General features: G+C 39.0%; 1 protein-coding gene across 50 annotated transcripts in view; it reads left to right on the plus strand.

The window, feature by feature from the left end:
• TENM2 (teneurin transmembrane protein 2) overlaps positions 1-27,379 on the plus strand; it is a 1,869,083-nt gene that overhangs the window by 1,612,191 nt on the left and 229,513 nt on the right. For all 50 annotated transcript variants that reach the window (XM_064161561.1, XM_064161557.1, XM_064161558.1 and 47 more), the window contains one exon: positions 18,603-18,812. In XM_064161561.1, the coding sequence (XP_064017631.1) occupies positions 18,603-18,812 (210 nt within the window). The remainder of the gene's footprint in view (positions 1-18,602; positions 18,813-27,379) is intronic.

Consider the following 27,379-nt stretch of genomic DNA (forward strand, 5'->3'; position numbering starts at 1 on the left):
TTTAGTTACTTTATTCCTCAAACAGTTGCTTTGCTTTCTCCTGCTTTATTTATTTATTTAAATAACTTCTATTTGAATAAGAAGAGTGAGAATCCCGTTCATATAAACCAGATACTTCATTATGCTAACACATATTTTGTACTTAACATGTACAAATTTCAGTGATTATTTATATAAAATGTGTGAGAATAAGTTCTTCCTCTGCTTGTCTGTTCAGGCTTGAAAGTCAAGATTCTGATTGTTGGGTTTTTTTTTTTCTACATGCAGCAGCTAATGATTTAATTTGTACTGGTGGCAGCTTTAATCCTGTCACTGCTCAAATGGCATTGACTGCTGCTACAAAAATCCCCATGCATTACATAAATTCCAGGTTGTTGTTTAAAAGGGGGGGAGGGGTGGGGAAAGTATACCAACTTTAAATACTTCAATTTCTAAATTTGATATTAATCTTATAAAGAGAACTGCTTGCATGTAAAAGAAGAGTAAATAAATTCTTCTTCCAAAATCCTTCAATCTATCTCTCAAAATGTAAATTTCTACTGTAGCTCTCATGGTACATCTGAGAATTTCAGAGGAGTTGGGACCATTTGATGTGGGATTGAAAATAATTTTTTTTTCCTTCTTTTGACGTGTTTTAGGAAGTCATAGTGAACTTCTGTTCAAGGAAGCAGAGTTTGAAAGTGTTTAACAGTATCAAGGCTGGTGCCAGAGTGAATGCAAAGTCTGAATGATCATAATAAAAGTTGATCTAGAAGCCTCCCAGGTTTGTTTTTTCTGAGGCATCTTTCACATAGGGAGCTGGCTCTCTTCCAGCATGTCATAAGGCATTTCAATTCTAGTGCTGGCAGCATGATAGAGACCCCCAAACTTGAAACCCACCTTAAAGCATGGCACTGAAGTGGTTACTAGATTCTTTAAAATCTTGGAAGGAGTGAGATAGTTATAGAGAGAGCCCCATCCATGCAGTCCTTGTCATGCTGCTGAATCACAGCACCCAGTTGAACCTCTGCATGTGGGTTGATTATTAGCAGAAGGAGCAGCAATCTGAATTATCACAATGTCATAGTGACTTTCAGCTTCTTGCCTGAACCTGATTGTTGTCTACAGGCAATAAAAATGTTCAAACAGTAATTTTCCTTTGTGAGATCTCAATGTATAAAAATAAAACCACACAGAAAGTTTGAAATGTCAGCTTGATTCCGTTGTTTAGATCACTTGGGATCTGGGCAGACACAAAGGTGGTAGTGTTACTCTCTGTTGTAACTGCATTCTTCACTACAAAGATGGTCAGAGCCAGGAACAAGCTTCCTGGAGAGGTGGCTGATGCCCCAATCCTGTCGGTATGGAACAGGCACAACACACTCGACCTCAGTCAGCCTGGATTGCTCAGTGGTTGTACTTGATGATGACTGTAGGTCCTTTCCAACTGGAATACTTCATTGTATTCTAATTCTTAGAACAAACCACCAAACTTTCTAGTAGACTCTCCAAAAGCTTGTTCTTTGACCATTATACTGAAGACTCTGGGTCTAGGAAGATGGAACTTTCATCCATGTTATTATACAGAGATTAGACATGCTAAAATATAATTGTAAATTACAAGTTGTTAAATTAAAATGTTGAATTTGTGGAGCACAGCAGTTATTTTTGCTAAGGCTGTTTTTTGCCTCTTGCAAGCAGATATGAGTTGTAATAGGGTCAATAGCACACATAACATAGCAGGAAAGCAGATAGCAGTGTAACTGTGTGTCCGGAGGGCTTTGCTCAGCCTGTGTGATCGGTCACTCAGCAGTGTCTTTGAAACAGATGGAGTGTACCTTCCTTTTGGGTCACCTTCCTAACAGTGACAAAGCAATGGAAACTATGTTTAGTGCATGGCACTTTAAATAACTGACAGGGAGCAGCAACAATGACCAGGCTAATGCAGAAGAGGCATCCCTTCATTACTTTTAGGTTGCTTGTTCCAGAAAAGGTGGGCAATTTTTACTTGGATTTTAATGTTCATCTGTTAGAGGTTGTTCAAGTTGATGAAACAAACTTAGATTTGGCTTAAATTGTAGAGGGGAAACTCTTGCCCTTTTTTATTAATCTAAATATGCTAACATATGTGACAGCTGATGTCAGCTTCTCCTCAGAAATATACCTGTAGTATTGAATGTATTTTAATAATTGAGCCTCTTTTCTGCTTGCTATCTTTAATCTAGCTGCTGCTGCATAGACTTAAGCCTGTGGTAGTGGGAGAAGAGAAACATGAATGGAGAATTTCTATTAATACTGGGCAAAGAATGGAATGGATCCTAGAATCATTTTCAGTCCTAGTAATTTCCATAGGAAGCATACAGCAATTCATATAGCTGCTCATTAGTGTGGGCTTTTTTAAACCATTCTCAGGGGTATCGTTACTCTAACAAAATTTTAATCAAGTCTTTCAGTGGCAATATTGAATTTAAAGGTTAGTAGTTGCTGGTTATAGCATGACTTCTTCAGTATACAGCAAAATCATTCTGTGGTGATTAACATCTATTCGCATCTTGGAATGCATTATAGGCTCTAAATTATCATAGAAATTAATGCAATCTTCTTAAAAGGTCTTAAAATATGATAATAGATACAGCAAACCAGCACCTGCAGCTCAAGGTACCGAAGTTATTAAAGTTGGATATAATTATGTTTATTTTGCAAGCATCTAAATGAGAGGGAGAAGGAGAAACAAAGTTTAATAAAAACTAAAAAGAGAGGCACTCAATTTCAAGTCAATTTAGATTTTTAAAGTTTTCTTTTATTTGACAAGTATATTGCTGTTTCTCCTGCATCTGAAATAGTTTGTCCATTTTAGAGTTCCATATCTGTGCCAGCGTTGTGACATCCCTTGTACTGACATCCTAGTAGTGAATTCAGTCAACTGGGTGCTTGTGATTTACATCAGGAAATCGAGGAGGACAGAAATTTGTTATGCAAGTTTAGTTTTTCAAGTCTGCTGCTTCTTACCTTGTGCTGTGCTTGTGTGTGCGTATATATATATTTAAGAGTCACTTGCTGATGAGTTTTCCAGTAGTCTAACAGAACAGAAAGTACAAAAGCCAAAATATGGCAGCTGCTGACAACTCAGTTTCTGGCTGACATGCATGCAGATACCCTGTAGGAATAGTCCAGCAGAAAGCAAATCATCGTACCTGGAAATGAGCAGGTACCGTTCACTTGGGGCTGATGTACCTCTTTACTTCCCTCATTTAGAGATGTCATTCACTAGTGAATAAATAACTGATCTGGACTTGAATTCAGCTCCCATCCTGCACTTAAATTAATGGAGCTAGCCAAGAATCAAGTACCTTTTCTGCAACAGATTATGATTATTTCCCCAATATAAAAGAAATTAAATATTTCTGTTGAATATCTTTGACATAACAAGTAAATATCTCCTTGTTCCTTATCTTCTTATTCTGTAGATCTTTCATTGAATAAATCCCTGCCTATCTTTGAGGTACCAAGAAGACATGCTGACATTTGATACCAGTATTCATTGTGCAGAAAGTGACGCGTGTACAGCACATTAAGTGCAGAGTTGGAATGCCAAGAGAGATTTACAGATAACAGAAATTAGCAGAAAATGCTTCTTATTATCAGTAGAGAAAAGCTGTATTTTAAGTGACAGCCAGATGTTTGTTTACTACGATTATAATGTTAATGTTAATATTCTCTTCACAGTTGTGTGTGCATAGCAGCAACTGGGGCCACTGGGAGTTCTGGGAGTCTTTAACTTCTACCTTTTTTTCCCCTTTTTATTATTTTTTTTTGTCTTGTTTTGGGTAAAATGACAATTTGATGAGGATTTTTTTTTCGTTTGTGTTTAGAGGAATTCTGTATGTGCATTAGGTTCTCTCTATGTGTTTTGCTAGACACAGTATAGGGAAGCAGAATCTTCGCAGTATCATTAGATTATCATTCATCAGTACTTCTGTTTCAATTTTCTCCACAGTCCCTTCAGTGTTAGATGCTTTTAAGCATCTGTTGGTATTGTGTGATGATCTTAATGAGCTAGAAATCCAAGTTCTTACTGCAAGGGAACGAGTTCAGAATATTTTTGTCCCATTTGGAAGGAAGCTACAATTACATATTTAGTGCTTGTGTGGATATCCTTGTCCAGCTGTAGCACTTTAGCTTTGAGAGTAAATTAAGTAGTGAAGAAGAAAATGGAATAAAAGTAGAGTTTAAACAATATACCAACACACCACACCTCCAAGACAGAAAGCCTCAAGCAGAGTCAGTAAACAGTGTAATTAATAATTCACTCAGAAATGAGAGTAATGGTTTTCTAAAGTGAAATGACAAAATCCAATAATAAAAAATAATTGTATTTGTATCTCTTTTAATTGGCTTTAACCTTTCCCTTTGTATGAGACTATTAAAAAATTAAAGAGGAAAGTATTTAGAGAGACAGATTTATGTTGGCTCACGGTTTGCACCATTTTAATGAGGTCAAAGCAATAAAGACTCTCAACAGATCCTAAGATCTGGATGATGAATGACTGTCTTGCACTGCTGATTCAGTGTTGTGCTCAAGTCTTCAAGTTGCTGATTAAATATGAAAACATAAACTTGTATGGTTAGGAATAGTTTTTGAATGATTTACTTAGTCTTTCTCAGAAATACATATGCCAATGCATTTGAATAAAAATGATGAAAGAAACTTGGCAGGAGGAAAATCGAAGTGGTTGGATGAGAGAAAATGTTCTTCAGGTGCAACTGATTTTTTTTTTAAAGTAAATAACTAAAACACACTTGCACATCCTTGTGTTTAAATATGTCCTCTTAGGGGACTCAGGCAAGTCTCTAATGAACTGATTGTTAATCATGTGTAGGAAAGTTAAAAATGGGAATTTAGCAGTTGCTAAAGGTGCCATTTTCCTAATGCAATGTTACACAGTGGTGGTCGTTTCAGTACAAATGTGGACAGTAATTACTGCTTTGCTCTTTCCTTAATGGCTTCATTTATTAAAGGGGTTTGTTTTATTTGGCTCAGCGGAAATACACAATGCATCAATCTTACAACTGAAAGATGATCCTTAGGATTTCTTCATCTTATGTTAGGTCTTAATTTTTCTACTTCTACTTTTGGCATGTGAAGGTAAAATTCGGAAGTGGACAAGCAAAGAGTCTCCTAGCTGACATTCACATGTACATTAACCTTCATGTAGTGAGCTGCAGTACCTAAAAACAGACTTGGTGAAGGCAACATCAGTGCTGACTGCATTCCTAGGGGAAACTGAAGTTGCTTAAGGAAGAAGTCCAGCTCCTCTCGCGGCACTATGAGAAACAAATCCCATACTGTTACCTGCCTTTTACTAGCAATGTCTTCACGTATCGTGCGCAAGAGAAAAACCGCTATAAAAATAGCCACGTCGTTGGACTGAAAGTTTTATTAACAGCTCACATTCATATATTTTTATGATACTTTTAAAATAGTGAATTATGAACGATTGCAAATACCCTCCAGCTTAATTGAGAAGCATTATGTCTAGTAATTGCCGGTGATTTCAGAAACAGCCGTTGTTCTCTGGCCTATTAACATAATTTGAATTTTTTATTGCACTTCATAATTATCTGTTGGAGTTAACAAACAGGCCCATTTACTGAGGCGTTTAAGAACAAAAGCCCCAAATGGACTGGATTGTGATGGATTATCTCTGTTAACTGACCTTACTGCAACAGTTTTGTACAGCAGTTTTTGATGGGATCATGACTTCTGATAGAAGAGGAGTGTGGATTTTCTAGTTTTCATTAAGTTTGGGCAAAACAGCATCTTTTATCATAGAGTCAAGAATGGTTTAGGTTGGAAGGGACCTCAAAGATCATCTAGTTCCAACCCCCTGCCATAGGCAGGGACACCTCCCACTGGAATAGGTTGCTCAAGGCCTCATCCAACCTGGCTTTGAACACCTCCTGGGAGGGAGCAGCCACAGCCTTCCTCGGCAACCTGTGCCAGTGTCTCACCACCCTCACTGTAAAGAACTTCTTCCTAATACCTAGTTTAAATCTCCGATCTTCCAGCTGAAACCCTTTATTTCTCATCATACCATTACAAGACCTTGTATAGTCCCTCCCCAGCCTTCCTGTAGGTTGTGTTCAGGTACTGGAATGCCACTACAAGGTTTCCTTGAAGCCTCCTCTTCTCCAGGCTGAAGAGCCCCAACTCTTGTCCTCATAGTAGAGGTGCTGCAGCCCTTTGAGCATCTTCACGGCCCTCCTCTGGACTTGCTCTAACAGTTCCATGTCCTCCTTGTGTTGGGGGGCTCCAGAACTGTACACAGTACTCCAAGTGGGGTCTGACAAGAGCAGAGTAAAGGGGGAAAATCCCCTCCCTTGCCCTGCTGGCCATGTTTGTCTTGCTGCAGCCCAGGATATGGTTGCTGTCTGGGCTGCACGTTCACACTGCTGGGTCATGTTGAGCTTTTCATCAACTAATTTTAAAACTGTCTTTGACTCTTTCTTGTATATCTACTGTATTTAATCCTCTCTACCATTTTAGCATGATCTCCATGATAACTGAAACAAAAGCATTATTTCAGCCTTATGTTTTCAACAAAATTTATCTGTTCACCATGGCAAGTTAGCAAAGACAAAAAAAAATGACCCTTACTTAGATTCTAGTATTTTTAGATCAAGACTCCTTTGTAGTTCAGTGATTTGTGTTGACAAAAAGCTCCTTATCTATCACTTGGATTTATATGTACTGCAATAAAAGAGATCACTGAAACTCACTGTTATTATTACTGGTTTTCCCAGTACATGATCACATACAGTGTGCTGTCATTTGAAATATAAAAGTCTCCAGTGACAGAAAGATCTCCTAGTTAAGTTCTGATTTCTGTCATTCTTCTTTGTAGGAATCATTTTAAACAGGTTTTTCTTCCTTGAGAATTTAGACCCAGAGCCTTCAGATAATCATCTCAATTAGTCCCTGGGGCTGTAGAGAGGCAGGGAAGTGCAATTCTCTTAGCAGCTAAAATTGCAGGTTTGGGTTAAAATTAAGGTTTTAAGCCATCTGGGTGGGGGGAAGAAAGAGGATAGGAACAAATAGAAGTCCTCGACTTTGGGCTAGTGGTGAGGGTGGTGAGATATGTGATTGACTTTTCAGGGAGAATTGTAACTAACTCTGCCTTTGTAACCCTCTGGCAGGTTGGATGCCAGACTGTGCGCTGCTTCTCTCAATATCGATCCTCTCTGTCCTACTAACTTTATCTGCATTCCCTTAAAATCCATCAAATGTTGTGTTAAGTCACTGGAAGACTCTAATGGAAAGTCTGAGATGATCTGGGGGACAGAGGTGGGGTTGAGCAGGAAAGATAGCCTTCTAGTTGTTCTGACCAAAGCCAGTTGCTTGTTTAGAACTTTCAGCTGTGAAGTAACTTCACCCATTATCTGTGACTTCTTCCTGTGGCACGAACATTTCACAGAGCCTTTTACATTCATAATCAGAAAGCATATCCAAGAAGTTGGTTGAACTGTTGGGGAAAATGTGTCAGTGCTGAAAATACAACTTCTGCTGTGAGCAAAGAGAAACAGTTCCTAAGCAAGTCTGGGGTTTGTCGTTTGCTCTGTTGTTTGTTATTTTGGAGGCACTGCCTTTCCAACTAACTGACAGTGCTCAGCTGTAAGCCTGCATTTCACACATGACCTTTCTGAAAGCTTTGAGTTGAAAGGACTGTAAAAAATGTCATGCATGCCTTGGCCAGTGGCAGAGATTAGATTTGAATAGGCCCAGAACTTTCTGAGGATTGAAATGGGTTGGGTTTTTTTTTTCCTATGTGTGAGGTGGAATGAATGAAGAATTTTTTAGTAAGGAAGTGTTTTCCGCTCATTGCAAATGATAAAATCAGTGTTTTATACCTGTTATTTGTAGTGATTTAGTGTAGGAGGCATTGTTTTGAAGGTAAGGAAACCAACTGTTATCTTTTGTCATTAGTGGAGCCTAACTGGGAATCTGGGATTGTTAATACTACTTCTGTGAGAACTTCTTCCGTGGACCAGTGGCTGTTGTTACTGCAGCATAGATTCCATCATCCATGTGTGGATCAGGGTGACTGATTTGGCCACACCTAACTTTAATATGTGGGTTTTTTTCACCAATTCCTTGTAGCAGTGAAAAGGAAGACACTTGTATTGCAGACTGCCTCAGCAGGATAACCTGCACTAATCTCTCCTAGTAAGGATGTAGGGTGAGAGAGTTTTGCTTTTTATGAGACCAATGTTCTAAGATGTTCAACATTTTCTTATATAAAATTGGTGCATTCATAGAATCATAGAATCTTTCAGGCAGGAAAGGACCTCTGAGCTCATCAAGTCCAGCCATTTCACCCGCTCCATGTTTGTCACTACACCATGTCCCCAGGCACCAGATAGATGTGGCATTTAAGCATGTCCAGACATGATGATTCAACCACATCCCTGGGCAGCCCATTCACAGTGCCTGACAACCCTTGCCATGATTTTTTTCCCCTGATGTCCTTTATCCAAATGACAGTGAAGTACACCCCATTTGATGTGTGTTGTGCATTATGATAGCGTCCTGTTTAAATACTGCACAGGAGAAAAGCAGTGATTGCATACAACCTGTATAATAGGCTTGCTGCATTCAGTCAGTCTTCAACTCTGTCACAAATGTTTTATGCATTTTAGCAAGTGCTATAGATAGAGGAGATATTGAGTCTCATATTAAAGTGCTAGCAACTAGGGATGTCCCTATCATAAAATTATACAAGGTGTCTACGGCAAGCATATTTGACAGACTTGCATCAGGCATCCTGCATCAGGCATCCTTTTAAATAATCTGAGCTCTTTTTATACTTCATTGTAGCTGTAAATTTTTGACCAGAGTAGGAACTGATAATTTTCAAAACCTACTACTTTTTTTTTTAACCACATGTATATAGTGAATTAGTCTCTATCTCAAACATATATATATCATCCAGAAAACAATGGATGTTGCATATATGCTTGTATATACATATATGTGTGAGTGTATATATGTCTTTGAGCTTGGAGGTGGAATGTCTGATACCTTTGGTATGTCTTTCAAAATTAAAAAGGGAGGAATAGATAATGTCATTTATGAGAACAGTAACATAACTACTTTCTCCATGTCCATTGTTAAAGGAGTGTGTGCTCTGTACTCTGACAAGATTGCTGCTTGTGGGGTCTTAGAGGTTGATCTAATCGTCATTTTCTTTTATTCCTGTTCTAGGTTATGTGATTTAGTGTACCAAGTAACTGTAATGCCAAGGAAGTTGTTTCTGCCATATTTCTCTGCCTCACTGCTTAGTAGTGATGCCAAGGTAGTGCCCAAGTTAGACATGATGTGACCTGGGGATTTTTTTTCATCTGGATGTGTGAGGGAAGCTGATAATGTATTTGTCATAGGATCAACTTTTTAGCTGAGAGAATTGATCTTCTTCATGCTCGTAGTCGTGATATGCAGCTATGCTTAGTCTCCTTCCTACCTTACAATTGTTATGTAAATGAGCATTCAAAATAAATATTCTGGGTTAAGTTCAGACAAGTTAGAATGTACTTTTATGTTGTGAACTCCTGACTTCAAGCAAGAGTGAAAAAGAAATAATCCCAGACTACCTAAGTGCTTCTTAGTGTGTTCTCTCCCTTTCCACTGATAGACCAAATGCATGACAGTTGTACGGTTGTATTCAGTTCATCATCCCTGGCTGTTTCCTCCTTAAGTCTCCTTCTGAGTTAAGTTATGACTTAGAGCTTGAGCATGGCATTTGGGAAAAGCAGAAAAAAGTAGTATAAATGTAAATGTGAAAAGCTATAGCTCATTCTGGTTTTGAAATTGTTGGTGTGAAAAGAACTCAACAGTGTTTTATTTAAACAAGGTCTGCTTCAACCTTGATTGACTTGCAGTAAATTGCCTGGTACGAGAGGCAAAAGGAAGTGGATAGAAAAATGGCAATCAGTACCAAATGTTTCACATATTGATTGACAAGCACCAGAGATGTGCTAGAGTAAGATAAATTGGCTAACAGAACCCATCTTGACAGCTCCTGAGATGGGAAAATTGTTCCTGTTAATTTGCTGCTGGGACCTTGTCATTTATGGGGATATATATGTGAGTGCCTTCTAATGGTGTAAACAAACTTTGGATTCCTAAGTAGCATATTTCAGCTTGAGTAGCTTTAATTCTTCTCCGTCTATGTCCTGAGCTCTAGTTACAAAGTGCTTGAGGATTGAAAAAATGAGAGGAACTGTCATTACTTTAAAGATACAGTTCATGCTGAAGCATGTATTGCTATGTTAAAGCTATTCTATAGCCTGCTGGATTTTTACATTGGATATTAGGAAGAATTCCTTTACTGGGAGGGTGGTCAGGCATTGGAACAGGCTGCCCAGGAAGGTGGTGGAGTCACTAATCCTGAAAGTGTTCAAAAAAACCCACGTTGACATAGCACTTCAGGCCATGATGTAGTGGAATGGTGCAGTTGTATTGACAGTTTGACTTGATAATCTTAGAGGTCTTTTCCAGCCTTAATGATTCTGTGGTTTTTACAGGGTTGGGTTGGTTTGTTTTGGGTTTTTTTTATACTAAAAGGAGTGGGAAAGACCTCATTTGTTTTAGAGGGAGTTGAAATGGTATCTTTATTCCTTCATTCTGGCAACTTAAACTGTAACTATAATGAAAAGATTTCTTACCTTTTCAACATATTTAATTTTGTGCTTTCAAATGTCCTTTAATCAGGTTATAAGTTTTCCTAGTACTACAGAGTGAAGCTTCCTTTCTGATATAGTAGTCTTTCATGTCTGTGATTCCTTTTCATTAAAAGGAAATTTTATCTTTTTAATTTCCTGAGCTGTTCTCCCAGAGTGCCATTAATTATAGCAATGAACAGCAATGGTGAAATAGTTAATGGTCTGATAGCTGGGACGTTGCAATCTGCCATTCAGAAAGGTTTTATTTTGGCTGCACCTTTTCACATGAAGTGGCATTTGACACAAACCTTCTCAATAAATCAATTTTTCAACTTTCATGTAAGCAAAGTGAGTGGATTCCAGTATTTGGGTAATGTGTGTCCCACAAGCAACAAATGATGCTTTCCTTTCTTCCATCATTTATATTGTTTCTTTATTTGAGTCTACTTCACAGATTGTGAAATGAAAATCAGCTCTATGAAGACAGAATATTTCAAACTTTGTTCCATACTGGAGATGAATAAAATTGTATTTGTACTTAAATCTCTCGCTAGTGGTTTGATAGGTCATCGATAGTCCTGTATTTGGATACTTTCTGTATTCCATGTCTTGTTCAGTGGGTGGTCTGCTCTACTGGAAGATGCTATATAGATTTTTTAAGGGCTGAATGGGTCTGCTCTACATTAGTGCTGGTCTTTCATGTTCCCCTTGGATTTGGAACTATGGTTTAGCTTCGGTCTGTATTCCTAGCTCTGAGCACAGTGGAACATCCTGAATTGAATGAGCAGCAGCAGTCTGGCATTCCAGTCAGGAAAAGACTGCTCTTGGGAGAGCTTTTCTCCATGTGAAAGCTTTTTAGTACTCCAGAGTGAAATCCCATCTGTGCCAAAGTCAAAAGTAGTATCTGTGGTGGTTACATAGAGCTCAGCTTTCACTGTAGTTTGCTGTTAACTGGTGGATTGTTCATTCTTGACACAGGATCTGTTATGGGGCATGGTGACTTCCTGTCAGGGCACACAAATGTTCGATGTTAAGTATGATAATAGTCTTCAGCATTTCCAGCACCTGGTTAAATGCTTCAGAAGAAGAAAAGATGCTGACTGAAGATGCAGTAAGACACCAGAAAGTTAAGTGCCTGTGTGCTTTTCTGCTTTAGAAAATCTCACCAGTGGCATATGTGACTGAAAAGTCAAGCCTTTAGTTTTCTTGTGCCCCCAAAACTTCTGCTAATGTCAAAACAGGTTGTGTTAGAAATGCAAGGCTGGATCTTGAGAGAAGAAACCAGATGAAGCAAGAAAAAAGTAAATATCAAGATAATATCATGTAAATGTAAGTATTGGTATCAAGAGTAATGGAAGATTAATTCCCATCATACTGATACTTTTCTTACTGCACCTTAGTGTCTCCCAGCACTAAAATAAAAACATCTCTGGAGTATATCATGGCAGATGTTTAGCACTAATTCAGAAGTGTATTCTGCACACATTTAGAAAACAAATAGGAGCACCAAATTCTAACTCTAGGTGTAACTAAGTAAAAGAGACTTTAACAGCCTGAAGCAGAACTTGACAGCACTGGCACTGCATTATATGGCAGAGCAGATTCTAAGTGTATCATTTATTTATCCATTTACATAATACTGATGAGTGAAGCTGCTTTTTTAGTAGGTTGCAAACAGTTAACCCAAGCTTCCTAATCACTGTCTGCAACTCCCACCAGTGAGTACTATCTACGTTTCACAGTTTCTTAAGTAACTACAGGTCGTAGTTTTCTCATGTTTGTTCAAGATAGTGTTATTTTTCTCACCTATTAGCAACTCTTGGCTCTTGAATCACTCAAGTGTTGCAGTGTTCCTGGAAATAACTTTCTCTAGCAGAAGCAGAGCCAACATCATTCGAAAGGATGTGTTGTGGAGCTGGCATGAGTGGCTGTTTAGCACTATTTCAGTGAAATAAGGTGAAGGTAAACAGGAGGCGTTTGAATGGTGAAAACGAGTTTGCAGCATAGCGTAGTCTGAACTGCCTGTGTCACTAGAAAAAAGATCAAATCAAGTACTTGTGGGTTTATGGAAGGGGGTAGATTTCATGGGGTATCTGGTGGTCACCTACCTAGGGCCTTACAACCCTTGCACTAGTGGGGTTTCCTGGCTTGAATGCTTAGCTGATAAGATTGATAGATGAGAGGGGTTTTATCGTCTCAATTATTAAAAGCTGCACAGATTAAGTTACTATAAACTGGGGTGGAAGATCAGTCACCCATGATGATGGTTGTGAATAATTCAACAGGTTTCTTCTAAACCCAACATTTGTAATCTTCAAATGTTGGTTTTGTCCCACGAGGAGGAGGAAGTTGTTGAGTTGCTATAATTTAATGTTGCGGTTAGATCACTGCAACCTTTTTTAGGGATGCTAAGTTAAGTTCATATGAATTATGCTTCTGTGGATTGGTCTGTTTGATCTTGCTCTGGTTTTACTGACTGAATCCAAGGTACTGTAAGAATAGAAAAGACATTTTGGCTTTGTGAATGATGGAAGAAAATCACTGAAACAAATTGCTGTTTTCCAGCTATGAAGGTATCAAACATATGCCAAGCAATCAGCTTGGCAGTGTAATAGGTTCATGAAGGAAAAGAGTTTCCTAATCTTATTCACTGATGTTTTTCCCGAGACAGCAACAGCTTTTATAAAATGAGTCTTATAACTTCTCATTACAGAATCTAATCTGCCCAAAAGACATTGAACAGCTGCAAAACCCTAACATCTTCTAGCTGTAAATTGTGTTTTTATTTATCTTTGTTTAACTAAAAAAGAAAGGGGCATCAAATGATTTAACAAGACAAGAATTAAGTGACGTTAGCTTTTGACAGCAGCAAATTATTCCTTTACATACTGAATTGGTTGAGATAATTTTTAAGTCATGACTGTCTACTTATTTTTAACACCCAAATTCCACAAAACTGATATATTTTGTAGATGGATTGCTTGAGAAAATTAATTTAACTTTATCACTGAAAGTCAGAAGAGAAGTGATTGATTTCCAAGTTAGTCTTATTCTTCTGCAGAGATTTTTGTAATGATGTTATCTTGCCTTGCTACAGTGATTTTCATATTCCAGAATTATACATGCGCAGTACTTCAGGAAATAATAACCACATACTGAGGTCAGATGGTTTAAGGAAGATAACAGAACATGAACAAGCTTGCACAATGCATCTGTAATGAAAAATAGAGATCAGGACTTGCTGGTGGTTCCTCATTCATCCCTTTTCTATTATCTGCAGTTCTCAAACTGTATTCCTAGATGAGCAGCAAATGGTTCTACTTCAGAGGACAGGGAAGAGAAACATATTAAATATGGATATATTTTGACATTGGATTCTTTTTTTTTCTAACAGAAAGTGATTGCCTTTTTTTTCCCCTTCTATCACATGTAATGCCATATAAACATTTTTTGTCTGATGACAAGATGTAACCGTAACTACCACAGTGCTGAGCCAAAAAGACTTTATGCGTTGCTGTCACAAAAAGCCTGGGAGTATTTTGGTTCCTTTGGTATTTTCTTAATTTATCCTTAACCCACCCCCAGTAAGATTGCTTGGGAATGGAAGTATAAATTATAAGATGTGCCTAAGAGGAAATAGCTTTGAGTTTTAGGATAATTAGATTTAAATAACATTGTAACTTCTAGTCTATGGAAACACTGGACCTACACAGGGGAGGTTATCATTTCTAGGATTATGTATTCTAAACAATTGCACTGTTTGGCTTGTACCACCTGATTTCAAAAAGCTTTCAAAACTGTAATTTATGCTGCAACAGACCATCTTACTGGTTTTCTATTTTCATCAAGGAGGTAGAAGTTTAGGCAAATATATATCAGTTCCTTCAGTGCCCTTTTCCCGATTGCTTTAGTCCCCTTAGAGTGATTTTGCATTTTGAGATGTCGAAGAAAGGCTCTAAGAAACCTGGGTGTGGTTGAGAGAAGAGATGGTTCCACAGTCTGATTGAGAGGAGGGGGAATGGATATTGCTTAGACTGTTTGTCTTCAGTGTTATCTTTGGAAATCTTGCCAAGAGAAATGCTTGCACTCCCTGAGTGCAACTGGAGCTGATGTGTTGATGTAATGGAGCTGTGCCTTGGCAGCAGTGATGCTCAACTCCTCCTGCTCTGGGGAACCACAGCATGACTCTTACATTTCAGTTGCCTTGAAATTTAGAAAAACCCAAACAAACAAACAAAAACTCCAACAACAGCAAAACCCCACTACACCAAAAGAGACATCTTAGGGCTTCGGGGCCCCAGGTGAAGTTCTTCTGATGGAACATAGCTCCAGGTAGCCCTGTAGAGCGGAGTGGATGGTAGTCAGCCCATTATACATGCAGCCTGCATGGACATAGTTGCAGGCACAGTGACTGCACTCCACAGACAGCTGCACTGTTTCTTCCTCGGCAGAGCAGACCTACAGTGTGTTGGTGAAAACAGTGTCACTGGGCTCTGCAGCTCTGCTCCCAGAGATGCCATGGAGGCAAGACACCAGTCTGTCTTTGTACAGCAATAGAAATTGCCTTTTGGGGCATATTCTTGCCTGTGCTGCAATTACATAATTGGTAGTCTTTTTTTATAGTCTTCACCCTGTTCTTGGATTTGCTGCTATTGTTTTGGAAAGAGAGGTAGGATGTTCTTCATTTTGTTAAATGGGAGACACAAATCCGTAGCACTGATTTGCCTTCACTGGTTCATTGTTATGGAAGCCAGAGGCGACGGCTTACTGTGTCTAGATCTCTTTAGGGGCAGTTAATTTTTAATTGTTTGAAAGCTGCCTTCTCTCTTTCCCTGGTGTGATAGGATGGTATCGACTTCATCCGCAGTTGCCCTGACTATCTGTTTTGATGCAGAGAAATAGCTAAAACCATCAGCAAACAGATCTGTGAGCAATATTGGCCCCATGCTTTTAGGAAGACCTTATTTTCTCCTTCAGCTCTTGTGAAATAGCCTCAGTGAAAACCTTTTTCTTAGCTTGGCTGGTTTTGTTCATTTGTTGTTTTCAGACAGATAGGGGCTTCAGAAGCACTGGAAGTAACCTTTCCTCAGTGATAACTCTCTGTCATCCAAATCCTGATTCATATCTTTCTTTTTCACTGTTTTGAAGCTTGTTTGCCTTAGAGAAAAAAAATGCAACAAGAATTTAGGCAGAAGAAAGCAACTTGCTGCTGAAGAAAATTACCACAGATGGTTAGATTTCTTTCCCTCTTTTGTGTATTTCGTTTGAGGCTTTTTGTCTTGTCAACGTGAAGTGCAGTATGAATAATAAAGGGTTAACTGAATCCTCTTTACAAATAGATCAGCATTACAGCTTGCTGCATGAGGTAACTGTTCAGTGGTGTGTCTTGTCTCTCCCCTGAGAGCAGCCAGCACAGGCTGCTTAGCTCTGGGGGGAAAATGACTTTGTCCCCTGAGAAAAGCTTTGCCTGCTGGGGCTCCATGCTGGCCTTCAGGGTGCTGAAGTACAAATACCATTTTAGCTACAAAAATAATAGATGCTATCACTGTACAGAAAATGGATGATTTTTCCTCTTGTCAGTGAACTGCAGTAATTTTATCAAACACAAGACATTTATATGCCAGTTATGACGATATATATTTAATTTATTAAATAGGACTCTGCTTGAGAGTGCCTGGCCCACTGGCGGGACGTGCTTTGCACAAGTATTTGAAGGACAGGCTTTTTTCCTTGCAGAAAGCAATTGTTCTGGGCAGAAATAGGAGTCTGCTGAATGTGCTGTACCTCAGGAACATTTTCCCTTCATCAGCTGCCTGCTTTATGGTGCTGTGCACTGCAAAAACATGCATCTTATATTATCTGCTTGTTTCCTGGCACGCTTAGCAACATTTCTCACTCTTTAAAGAGAACTTAGCATTGCTGACAGTGTAGGTGCTGCAGTTAGGGCAACTTGGAAATGCAGTGAGATCATGACTGCGCTGGAGGTGTGGATGTGCTGCCCTTGAGTGCCTATGTCCCTTGCTTTGTCTCTGTCTACTGTCCATCTGCCACTTCCTGAATAGGCAAAAGGAAGGGGCATCTGATCCAGCTCTTACCATCTCTGGGTCATGTCCAGCTCATGCCATTGCTAGACAACCTGCCCTGTGTGTGCCAAAAGCATTTACTCTATAATTAACTAATATAATAGTTAAATACATAGTAAATAAAAGCCAGTAGATGGAGTTCATTGTGGGGAGTAGCTTAAAGCCATTTCTGCTGTTCGGTAACTTGGTCAGGCAGTCTTCTCCATGTATCTAGTGCTAAAAAGACAAGATAAGCATAATAGTCACTTGCTTGTCTCCAGGTGTTTGTTTCAAACTTTGTGAAGGTTACAAAGCTGTTTGTGCCATTTGTTGGGTACCATGCAGTGAAAGATGATTATTTTGTTCTGTAGTATCTATGGGTACCTTTCATTGGTTGCTGCTCCCCAAACATAATTTATATTGATGGCCAGGATTTTTTCCTTTCTTTGATTTTAGTTTTTTTCCTCCTCAGGAATTTGATAGGTAAGTCTTTAAGATTACCTATGGTACAATTTTCAGTGTAATTCTAAACTGTGGTGTTCTCAATGCCAAAAATGCAGCTGTAACTGAGAAAGCCAATGTGTATTTCCTCTGTTTCTTTAAGAATGATGGAAATCAGGATGCACCATTCTATGTAGTTTTGCTGCACTGAAACATTTGTTGCTAGCATGCAGCAGATCTCTCCCTCACACGCAGACTTTGGCAGTATCACAGAGGTCATATTTCCCTATGTATAAATTATGCAAAAACAATTTGTCCAATGCACTAGGTAAACTTGCAGAGATCAGAATGTGTGTTTCTTTTCTTCTCATCCCTGTAATTGGTGATATTCTAATAGTCAGTGTCAAAAAAAATCCAAAACCTATGTTCATCTTTGTGCATTTGATGGAATGGATTGATAAAAGTTGTAAGAGGAAAGTTCACAAAAGCCAAGAAAAAATAAGTATGAGCATTTTGTTGTCTGAAGACCATGAGTTTAGTTGACCAAAAATATGTCATTCCTAGGTACTCTTGAAGGACTGGGTTTCAGAGTTGAAATTAATGTATCTGGTGTGCTGGGCAGGAAATTGTTCTTTTATAGCACCAGTACAGAATCAAATGAAAGGGCAGGAAAGCTTAGTGTTTCCAAGCTGTATTCCAGCTTAGCCCATCTCTACTAATGGGATTAATTCCCTTTCAGTCCTGCTTCCTGTCACATCTGTCGGTGGGTTTTGAAAGATCTACAACACAGTGGGACCATTAGTTTAGAGAAAACCTTCATCTGGTCCTTGTTACATGCCTCCAATAGATTCTTGGACTAGAGCAATTTCCCTGGTAAAAAATAAATCAAGACACCACCATTGTTTTAAGAGGTTGTTATTGATGTAATACCATGAATCAACTCATTATAATCCACTTTTTCATGGATTTTATTTAGAGAAAATATGTTCTGTGAAAATTATTTTGGTGAAATGTGTAGCTGATGTGCTTGCATTTTGCAACATCTGGGCATGCAGCTTGGGGCCCGTCAGTGTTTGGCTGCTGTGTGTGTGGTGCCCATGCAGAACAGGCTGCTCCTGATCCAGAGGTGGGCAGCTGCTCTCATTCACTCAGCGTCTGTTCACCTGATGAGTTACAAGCTGATGCTGTGAAGAGATTTTTGGAACGAGTCCACAACATAGCTGCTCACAATGCCTTGAATATGATACAAAGGGACAAGTTTGCACCCGCACAGAGCTTGTGTGGCTCTGCACAGCGGCAATCGTGTGTAACGATGGACACTTACAGTGCAATTACTTGATTGTTTGGATTTCTTTCATTACATTCATTACTGATCTTTGATCCCTGTGTCCTCTTTCCCAGGTCGTCCCATTCCACCTACATCCTCGTCTAGCCTTCTCCCATCTGCTCAGCTGCCCAGTTCTCATAATCCTCCACCAGTTAGCTGCCAGATGCCATTGCTAGACAGCAATACGTCCCATCAAATCATGGACACCAATCCTGATGAGGAGTTCTCTCCTAATTCATATCTGCTAAGAGCGTGTTCAGGGCCACAGCAGGCTTCCAGCAGTGGTAAGAAAATTGCAAACATATGGAGTTTGTTTGTGACGTGTTTGTGTCAGTTTGATGCCTTTTTCTTGCAAATGTGTTCTTGCGTCACTGCTAACTTGAGAGCATCAGTGGAAATGAGGCAAACAAAACCTGACAACTTTATTTCATGGAAACCTTTTGGGAACACCATACCTCATATGTGTTTTTCCTTCATTTCACTATAGAGAGCTTTTTAGTTTTAGGAGTGTTACAAGCAGTGTGAAAATATTATTGAATTCTTGTCATCAGAGGGATCTATTTTTCAGTACTGACTGCCTGCTCCTCTGTGCATCTTGTAAAAGAGATGCCCACACACAATGGTTCTTTGTTCTGTGTGCACTAGTCCAGTATCCCATGTAGGTGATGGGGTTCTGCATCTGAAATGTGTGTTGTTTTTGCCGTTCTGTGTCTGTTCTTGTTTCAGAATCTCTTTGCTTCTCTATTCCCAGTGTCACTTTACACTTAGATACTGCTATGTTTCAGCAAATTAATTCCTGTCTTTTGGGCCACTGTTTTAAAACATTTGCAGCTCTGCTATCAGTTGTATGATTTGTACTGGTTAGGATTTGTTTGCTTGTTTTGTCGGGTGTTTGTTTTTTAGCAATGGGTACTGACTTTTCATTTTGACAGGCAGAAATTGAGGAACCAAGATGCAATCCGCTTGTAGAAATACAGGCAAAACAAAAGGATGCTTCTACTTTTTCTTTGAACATAGATACCCTTTGTGCAGTTCCTCTCTGTTTAGCTAAGCCCTGTAAGTTTGTATCTTACATGCAGTTTGTGATCTGCTTGGGGTCACTTTTTCCTCTAACAATGCAGACCTGAACAGTATAGCAGATGCTACATGGTGTTGAACTTCTGGCCTTTGTGGGTGCTTATGGTGCACTTGAACCATGCCCTTTAAACAGAGACTGGGGGTGCGTGGTGGGAGGATGAGACAATGAACAGAAGTTGAAACATAAAAAAAAGATGCAGGGTGGATATAAGGTAAAACTTTTTCCCCTAAGCATTCGATTGGAACAAGTTGCCCAGAGAGCCTCTGCAATCTCTGTCCTTGGAGCTTTTCAAGAGCAGGTTGGTTAAAACTGTGAGCTACTTCATCTGACCTCAGAGCTGCCCTTGCTTCACAGGAGGCTGGACTGGGGACCTCCTGGGGTTCCTTCCGTCCTGAATTATCCTTTAACCCTGTAGTCCGTTCAGATCTGTTGAAACATAATTGCACAAAGAAATAATAAATCAGAAATTGAGCGTGCTTCCTTGCTACTTAAAGTCTGAAGGTAGAAAATGTTACCAGTTTTGAGGCTGGCTTTTTTAAGTCCAGGGATAGTTGGGGAGCTGCAGACCTCAAAACCTCTGAAGGGCAACTAAGTAGAAATCATAGCAATGGGGGAGGAGAAAGTGGATATTATCTATTTTTTATAAGTCACTATAGCTTCTGCAAGGGCTAGTCCTGCCATAGAAACATTAAAGAGTTCTTTGAGGGAGTCAGCTGTTTCTGAGTAAGGTGGGTCTAATTGATAAGGGGACTTTGTATTTTCAAAAGGGTCACAGCAAAATCTGTCACTAAGTACTTTTAAGGGAACTAGCATAGGTTAAGAGAGAAAGCCCTTGCATGATACGTAGTTATTTAAAGGACGGTAAGCAGATGCTCAAATCCTCCATAGTTTTCATGCACATGAAGATACTTGGAGGAGATGGTGAGCTGTGGGATAAGAAAGGCAGCTGATAGCTATGTACTGAGGACAAGATCATACTGTTGAAGAGTCACAGAAGGACCTTGTGAGACAAGGTAACAAGGCAGTAAAACAGGAGAGGAAATTCAGGGAAGATAAATGTAAAGTGATATGCATGGAATAAGGAGCCCTGGTTCAGTAGTTACTGATGGACCATTACCAGTCAGGAGTGAATTGTTGGAGGCATTCATGCTTCATCTCAGAGCTCAGGAGCAAGTGAATGTTGACAGCTGAAGAAAGGAGTAAAGAACAAAAGAGAGAATATTGTCTAAAGGATGTGGTGATTCAAACATTTCACAAGGGTTTAAAGGAGAATGGGAAAAATAAATGGGAGAGAGATGCAGTGAGGGTTGCTAAGTAGAAGGAAGTCAAGGTCGGGGAATATGAGCAAAAGAGACTTGGAGGATACTTGAATACTTGGTGCATGGTATTTATAGCTTCTGGGGGAACTAGCATGGCGTTTCTTGGGAGGTCAAATGAAGGCAGTTGCACTAAAACAACATCTGAAAATATTGTGGAAGAGTTCTTTGTTTCATTTTAAATAATAATTACTGCTTCAGCACACCCTTGAAGCTTAGTGTTTCACACTTGTTTACTGTGGTCTGACACAAGGCCCCTTTTGGTGTGCTGAGATGTACTTTGATTTGTTTGTGAATGGCTGATTGTTTAGTTCTGTGTTGGAACGTTTTTCCCCAAAATATTCCATTCCTCTCTTTCGTTAACCATTGTAGAATGTTGGTTTTCTTTTTGGTTTTGTGGTTGGTTTGTTTATTTGTTTTTTTCTTGGCCACAGAAGCAGACATAGGTGTTTGGTCACCGTTGAGAACACGGTATTATAACACTGGCTCTTCTGGACCTAGTATATCCTCTGGAAATGGATAAGCATTTTCTAGTCATGCCATTCTTCTCTGTACTGTCACAATATTCCCTTCAGAGCATTTATAAGACAACGCCACAGACAGTGAAACATACCTTAACTGGCAATTCACCACCTTTTTTTTTTGTGATGCTTTCTTATTCTGGAGAGATTTTCAGAGTAGCTTTTGTCATCTGCATATAGAAAGGTAGACTGCGCTTTGAGTGGTTTTTTGATACTTCTCTATGTTAAGAAATAGTTTTTAAAGTCTGTTGTAGCCATTGTGGAAACTTAGCAACTTAGATCCAGACATTCAGGAGAGAGTAAATAAATTTAAATATTTAGTTTAAATTTTGAGTTTGGGTTAAAAAGGGAGATTTGAAGTTACTTAGATTCCAGATAATCTTTGATCATTAGTAATTATTTCCTAGCATTTTCTAGGTTCTTCTTTAAACATTACTATCACAGTCTTCAAAGCACAGACTGAAGATGAAATATTTGAAGAAGTCTCAAGCTGATTACATTATGTAAGTGTCCTCTTGTTTGATTGTACACTTACGCTTGCTTCAACCTCTACAATTACAGGGTAGCTCCTCAAGAAGTTTAAGATGAGTCTTCTTGGCTGCGAGGTGATAGTCTTCCACTTGTACTGCCCTGTGCCCTTCACATAGCCATTCTTGATATATCTGAAAAACTCATTTGCCTAAAAAAAATTACCTAATCAAATCTTCCATCAAATGAGCAATCTATTGTTGATATTACGAAGGTCTTTAATCTACAATAAATCTTTGTTAGAACTCATCAGAGCTTCCAGTTTGAGAGAAATGTGATTATAGCACTCTTAAAATGACATTACATCATTGGGGTGATTGGTTTATCATTTGGAGAAGTGACATCAATCATAACTAGCATAACCACACAGTAAATGAATTCAACCTTTCTGCTGCAGAACAATGACACAATAATTGCTCAAAATCAGACTTAAAATGAAATCAGAAAATGCACTTTCCTTAAATATGATGTTAACCTAATGGAATATATTATTAAAAATCATGTTTGAGGAAATTCTGTGTAATTAAAAACATGTGGAAATGTATTCCTTTTTTCCCTCGTTAGAACCTGATTTCAGTTGCAGAATCATTTTCTAAGCAACAGATATTATGCTGGTTTTAATTGAACTCCCATCACCTACATTCTGCTGCTTGTATTTCTTGATGTAATATGCAGCACAATTATACGTGATGAAGGACAAGAGGTTTTTCAAATCTGGTGCACCTGCTGGTAGTATTTTGAAACCCACAAATATTATAGATGGAAACGAGACCTTTTATCCATGAAAAGTTAGTGGATTCCACACACACACACTTTTAAAGGAAGCTCAGTTCCTGTCATACTATTTTCTAGGATTGCTTCTTACATCTAGCAGTAGGAATAGGTTTACTTCTTCATCCTGTACATATTGTATGTATTTCCTTACTGGCAATATAAGCTGAGTAATTTTATTGCCATCAGTCATAATACAGTGTAACAGGCTCTTAATCCTACATAAGAAAAAAGATATAGGATTTTTGTTGCCAGCACCTTTGCCCTTACTTTTTCTTATATAGAGTTTATTCCTATTAAACCAACAGGAAAACTCTTTTCCAACCATAGTAAACACTTAGGAGAATAGATTTTGGTACAGTGGATCAATAATTGGATACATTTGTCATCTGCCATCATTCTAACAACGAGAAAGTAGGTGCAGAATTATTTTTTGAGTATTTTGATGTAGGGTTAGATATTGTCATGGTTCCTAAGGTAGTTACTGAAGTTTAAATGGAAGGGGGATCGTGCCTGATTTCTCAGTGTTAATGTGTTTTTGGCAGGGAGACAATGGTAAAAGCATTTGCCTCAGTATTACTCTTCACCCACACAGTATTTTGGATACTGCTTAGAAGACAGAGTTTGGTTAGATTTCCTCAGTTATTGTCAGCAAGGAGGGAGAAAGGGGAAAATGAAGTAATTCTTGTTGTTTGATGTTGCCTGAGAGTTAAAGCCGAAATAATGAATGGGTCCTAGTGCTTATGCCTTATGGTAATTTTCTAGTACTGTTATGTCAAATACCTGTATTTAGTATGTTCAGTCTAAATGGATAGCCTGTGTTCACCAGCCATTGCCTGGCCCTAGGACTTCATTATTATTATTCATGCATAAGTACCACCACCTCCTTGTAGTTTAATCCAGGAAGACAGGTGGCTCTTAGTAGTGTCCACTTACAGAACAAAAGACAATGAATTTAAGTAAAAATACAGAAAATGCAGTTTAAATAGAGGAAGAAAGTTGTTTTTTAAACAGTGAAGGAGATGAAGCTTTGGAACAGTTTGCTTGGAGAATCTGCATCCTTGGAAATACTCAAAAACATTTAGTGGATTTTAGAGGTGTGGAAGATCTCCAGATTCTTTATATAGCACACTCCTGTCCGGGACTTAGTAGGTTTGTGTTAGCTACATGTGCAGCCTCAACAGAAGGTTCAGATCACTCTATTCCACACACTGCACTCTCAGACACTTTGTAGTTTCCCAGTGTAGACTGTTAAAATGGTGAGATGTAATTCTGCTCATAGTCAAAACAGCTTTCTCACAATCTGCAGGCCTTCTTTCTCAATCCACTCATTATGGTGCAGTCAAACCTGTCTTGCTCACGTGCTCTCATTGCAAGCAGTGCAGGTCTTGCCCGCACGCTTCAGAGAAGATGAGCTTACAATACTTGACCAATATTTACTTTTCATTTTGCAGAAAGGTTTTAATTTTTTCCCCATTTGGAAATTCTCATTTTAAATCACTGGAATGGAAACCTTCCTCTCCTTGTCCATATTACACTTGGGATGGGGAGAAAAAGTGGTCTGCTTTGGTCCTTGTTTTTTCTTGCCTTTGTTTAGTTTGGGCATTGTTTATTTAGATCTCTGTGCATGACTTCTGAGGTCACGTGGAGAGGAATAGTGCTCAGAAAGAAGAGCTTTGGCCTTCTCCACCTTCACTGTTATAACTGCTGTGTACATTTGTGAAGATTTCAGTGGCATCTCTTTCTGAAACCTCTTCCAGACTGTTTCTTCCTTAGACTTTGCTATGTTACACTTAGAGCAGCAACATTTAAAATCAGTTAAGATTCCAAGGTTGGGTTTTCTAAATTGTTTCATAGACTTTGCAGTATCTGCCTCTCAGCAGCAGCCCTGGATTACAACTGGCTGTGCAATTCCCTGAATTCAATATATCCACAGGGAAATACCGTAAGCACCTTTTTTTTTTCCTGGTGACATTTTACAATGAAGAAAAGAGAGCTGCGAATTGATCATTTTAATTTCCATTTCCAAAGTAAAAGTAAATTATGTATGTTTGTTTCTAAGTCCATTTTTCCTTTGCATTACTGAACATTTCAGTGCTACAAGATTTTTTTGTCCTTTGGCACCTGTTGCTGTTAAACACTGCCCCAGAAGTAGTAGAAAGTAACATTGATTTGAATGCATCTATTCTTAATGCTTAATACAGCCAAAGAGAATAAACCATCCCTTATTTCTTAAAGAGTCCTCTTCAGAGGAGAGATTGTCTCCAGTAGATTCTTCTATTACAATAGATAAGATGGAATAGAAGCTAAGACTTGCTGATTTTCATGAAGCCTGGCCTAGCTTTGAGGTTTTAAGCAATAGTCTCCTTCTATATTGTTTTAAACATTCCATGTACTCAGCAATCTGTTTCTAATACTTCAGTTCTGTGTAATGGCCAGCCCAAGGTGACCCTGCTTTAGCAGGGGCCTTGGACTAGATTATCTCCAGAGGTCCCCCCCTACCCTTCCCATCCTGTAATTTTAATTCTGTTGCATCTCTTGAGTGCTAGGTCTAATTCTGGAGCTTGGGAGCGGAATTAGAAATGGAGGGGACAGTGTTAGCAATGTTTTCCCATTGAAAATGAAGGGTGTGCTTTTTCTTAAGCATTAGCTCCATGTTGCTACAACTGTTACTGAAATTATTGCTGCTGCTAATCTGTGTAGCATATGTTGACGATGCCAACAGATGCCTGAATTTCAGCCAGAAGACGTGATTCTTAATATTAAGACCTTGCAGAACCATTGTATTTATTAATTTATGAATTCATAATCATAACAGACAAACAAATGTCAGACAGAAGGTTCTGTGGTAATAAGAATGATAACACATTACAAAAAGCTGTAGAACTAAGAATGGATTCTAATTCTCTTGTTTCCTTTTTTCTTAAGCTCACTATGGTTTTGAGAGCTGGAGAGATTCTTCTTGGCTACAATTACATCATTTTAGCTTAGGCTTGTAAATGTGTTGGACTGGAAACCTCTGTAGCAACGAAAGCAGCAGAGCAAAACAGCTGCACTACTAATTTCGGAAGGTTCCCTTTCTCCAGCTGCTGTTATGCTGCTGTTTTCTGATGTCTACCACCATGATTGAGAAACAACGTAGTTTCTATGGCCAGGCAGACTTTTTTCCTCCTAACAGCTAGTTGGAGATCCCAAATGAATGTCATTCTTATGAAATTTAAAGACTAAATATTGTCAGTCCATGCTGTTGTGCCAGGTAAATGGAAGATGCTTGACTTGGTACCTTGCTTGAAAACTGAAAGGCACTGGGAGGATTAGCAGCAGAAAATATTTATTTTTATCTTTTTTCATATGCTGAAGCCATATGCTGGTTGTCTGCTCTTTGTGTATAGGAAAGCCTAAAATTGGTCTTGCAAATGCTCTTTTCTCTAAGTCATGCTGTGTGGAAAGGCTTTTTCAGTCTTTCTAATAATTTTGTCTTTTGATGCACAGTTTTTAATCTTCTGGACTACATCTCCTTTTTTTGTTGGCACTGCCACAGTCTTAACATCTTCCATAGTGAATTCTGATGCTGTTTATATCAAAAGGCATCATTTAGAAAATATTGTGTGGTTTTAACTGTTACAAATACAGTTTGGTAGCTGATTCAAAACAAGTCAAGCATATGCAAGCCACATGTACTTCACAGACTGTAGAATTCAGAACAAAAAGTTTAGGCTATATGATTTTTTCAGAATTCTTTGCTGTATTTTTGTGTGCAGGAGGTTGTGTGAGTTGATTGTTTGGTTTGTAATAGCAAAGAGCTTAATAACTTCTTTCTTCCTTCTGAGAAATACAAATAAGTGCTATTACAAGCACTTGAAGGCAAAGAGACTCTTTTCATCTGAGTCAGTATCTTGTCTTCTGGATTTCCTGATTTTGATAAAACAAAGCCATACATTTCTGCTTCATTTAAATGATAAAGTATGTGTTATAGTGCTTACTTATATTATTCCTGGTTATAGATTTCCTTAAATGATCTGTAGTTCTATTACACCTACTTCTAATATGCTTGTAAATATTAGCATCTTATCACAGGATGTTAGGGGTTGGAAGGGACCCAAGGAGATCATTGGGTCCAGCCCCCCTGCCAGAGCAGGACAATCCTATCTAACACAGATGACAGAGGAACACATCCAGACAGGCCTTGAAAGTCTTCATGGAAGGAGACCCCACAACCTCTCTGGGAAGCCCATTCCAGTGCTCTGTGACCCTTACAGTAAAGAAGTTCCCCCTTGAGTTGAGGCAGAACCTCCTTTGCTGCAATTTCCACCCATTGTTCCTTGTCCTGTCCCAGGGAGCAAGTGAGCAGAGCCTGTCCCCCTGCTCCTGGCCAGCCTTCAGATAGTTATAAACATTTATCAAATCCCTTCTAAGTCTTCTCTTCTCCAGACTAAAAAGCCCCAGGTCCCTCAGCCTCTCCTCATAAGCCATGTCCCCCAGTCCCCTAATCATCTTCCTGGCCCTCCGCTGGACCCTCTCCAGCAGATCCCTGTCCCTCTTAAACTGGGGAGCCCAAAACTGAGCACAGTATTCAAGGTGAGGTCTCACCAGGGCAGAGTAGAGGGGAAGGAGAACCTCCCTTGATCTGCTGGACA

This window comes from Pogoniulus pusillus, chromosome 22 (genome assembly GCF_015220805.1).
Source record: "Pogoniulus pusillus isolate bPogPus1 chromosome 22, bPogPus1.pri, whole genome shotgun sequence".
Taxonomy (NCBI): domain Eukaryota; kingdom Metazoa; phylum Chordata; class Aves; order Piciformes; family Lybiidae; genus Pogoniulus; species Pogoniulus pusillus.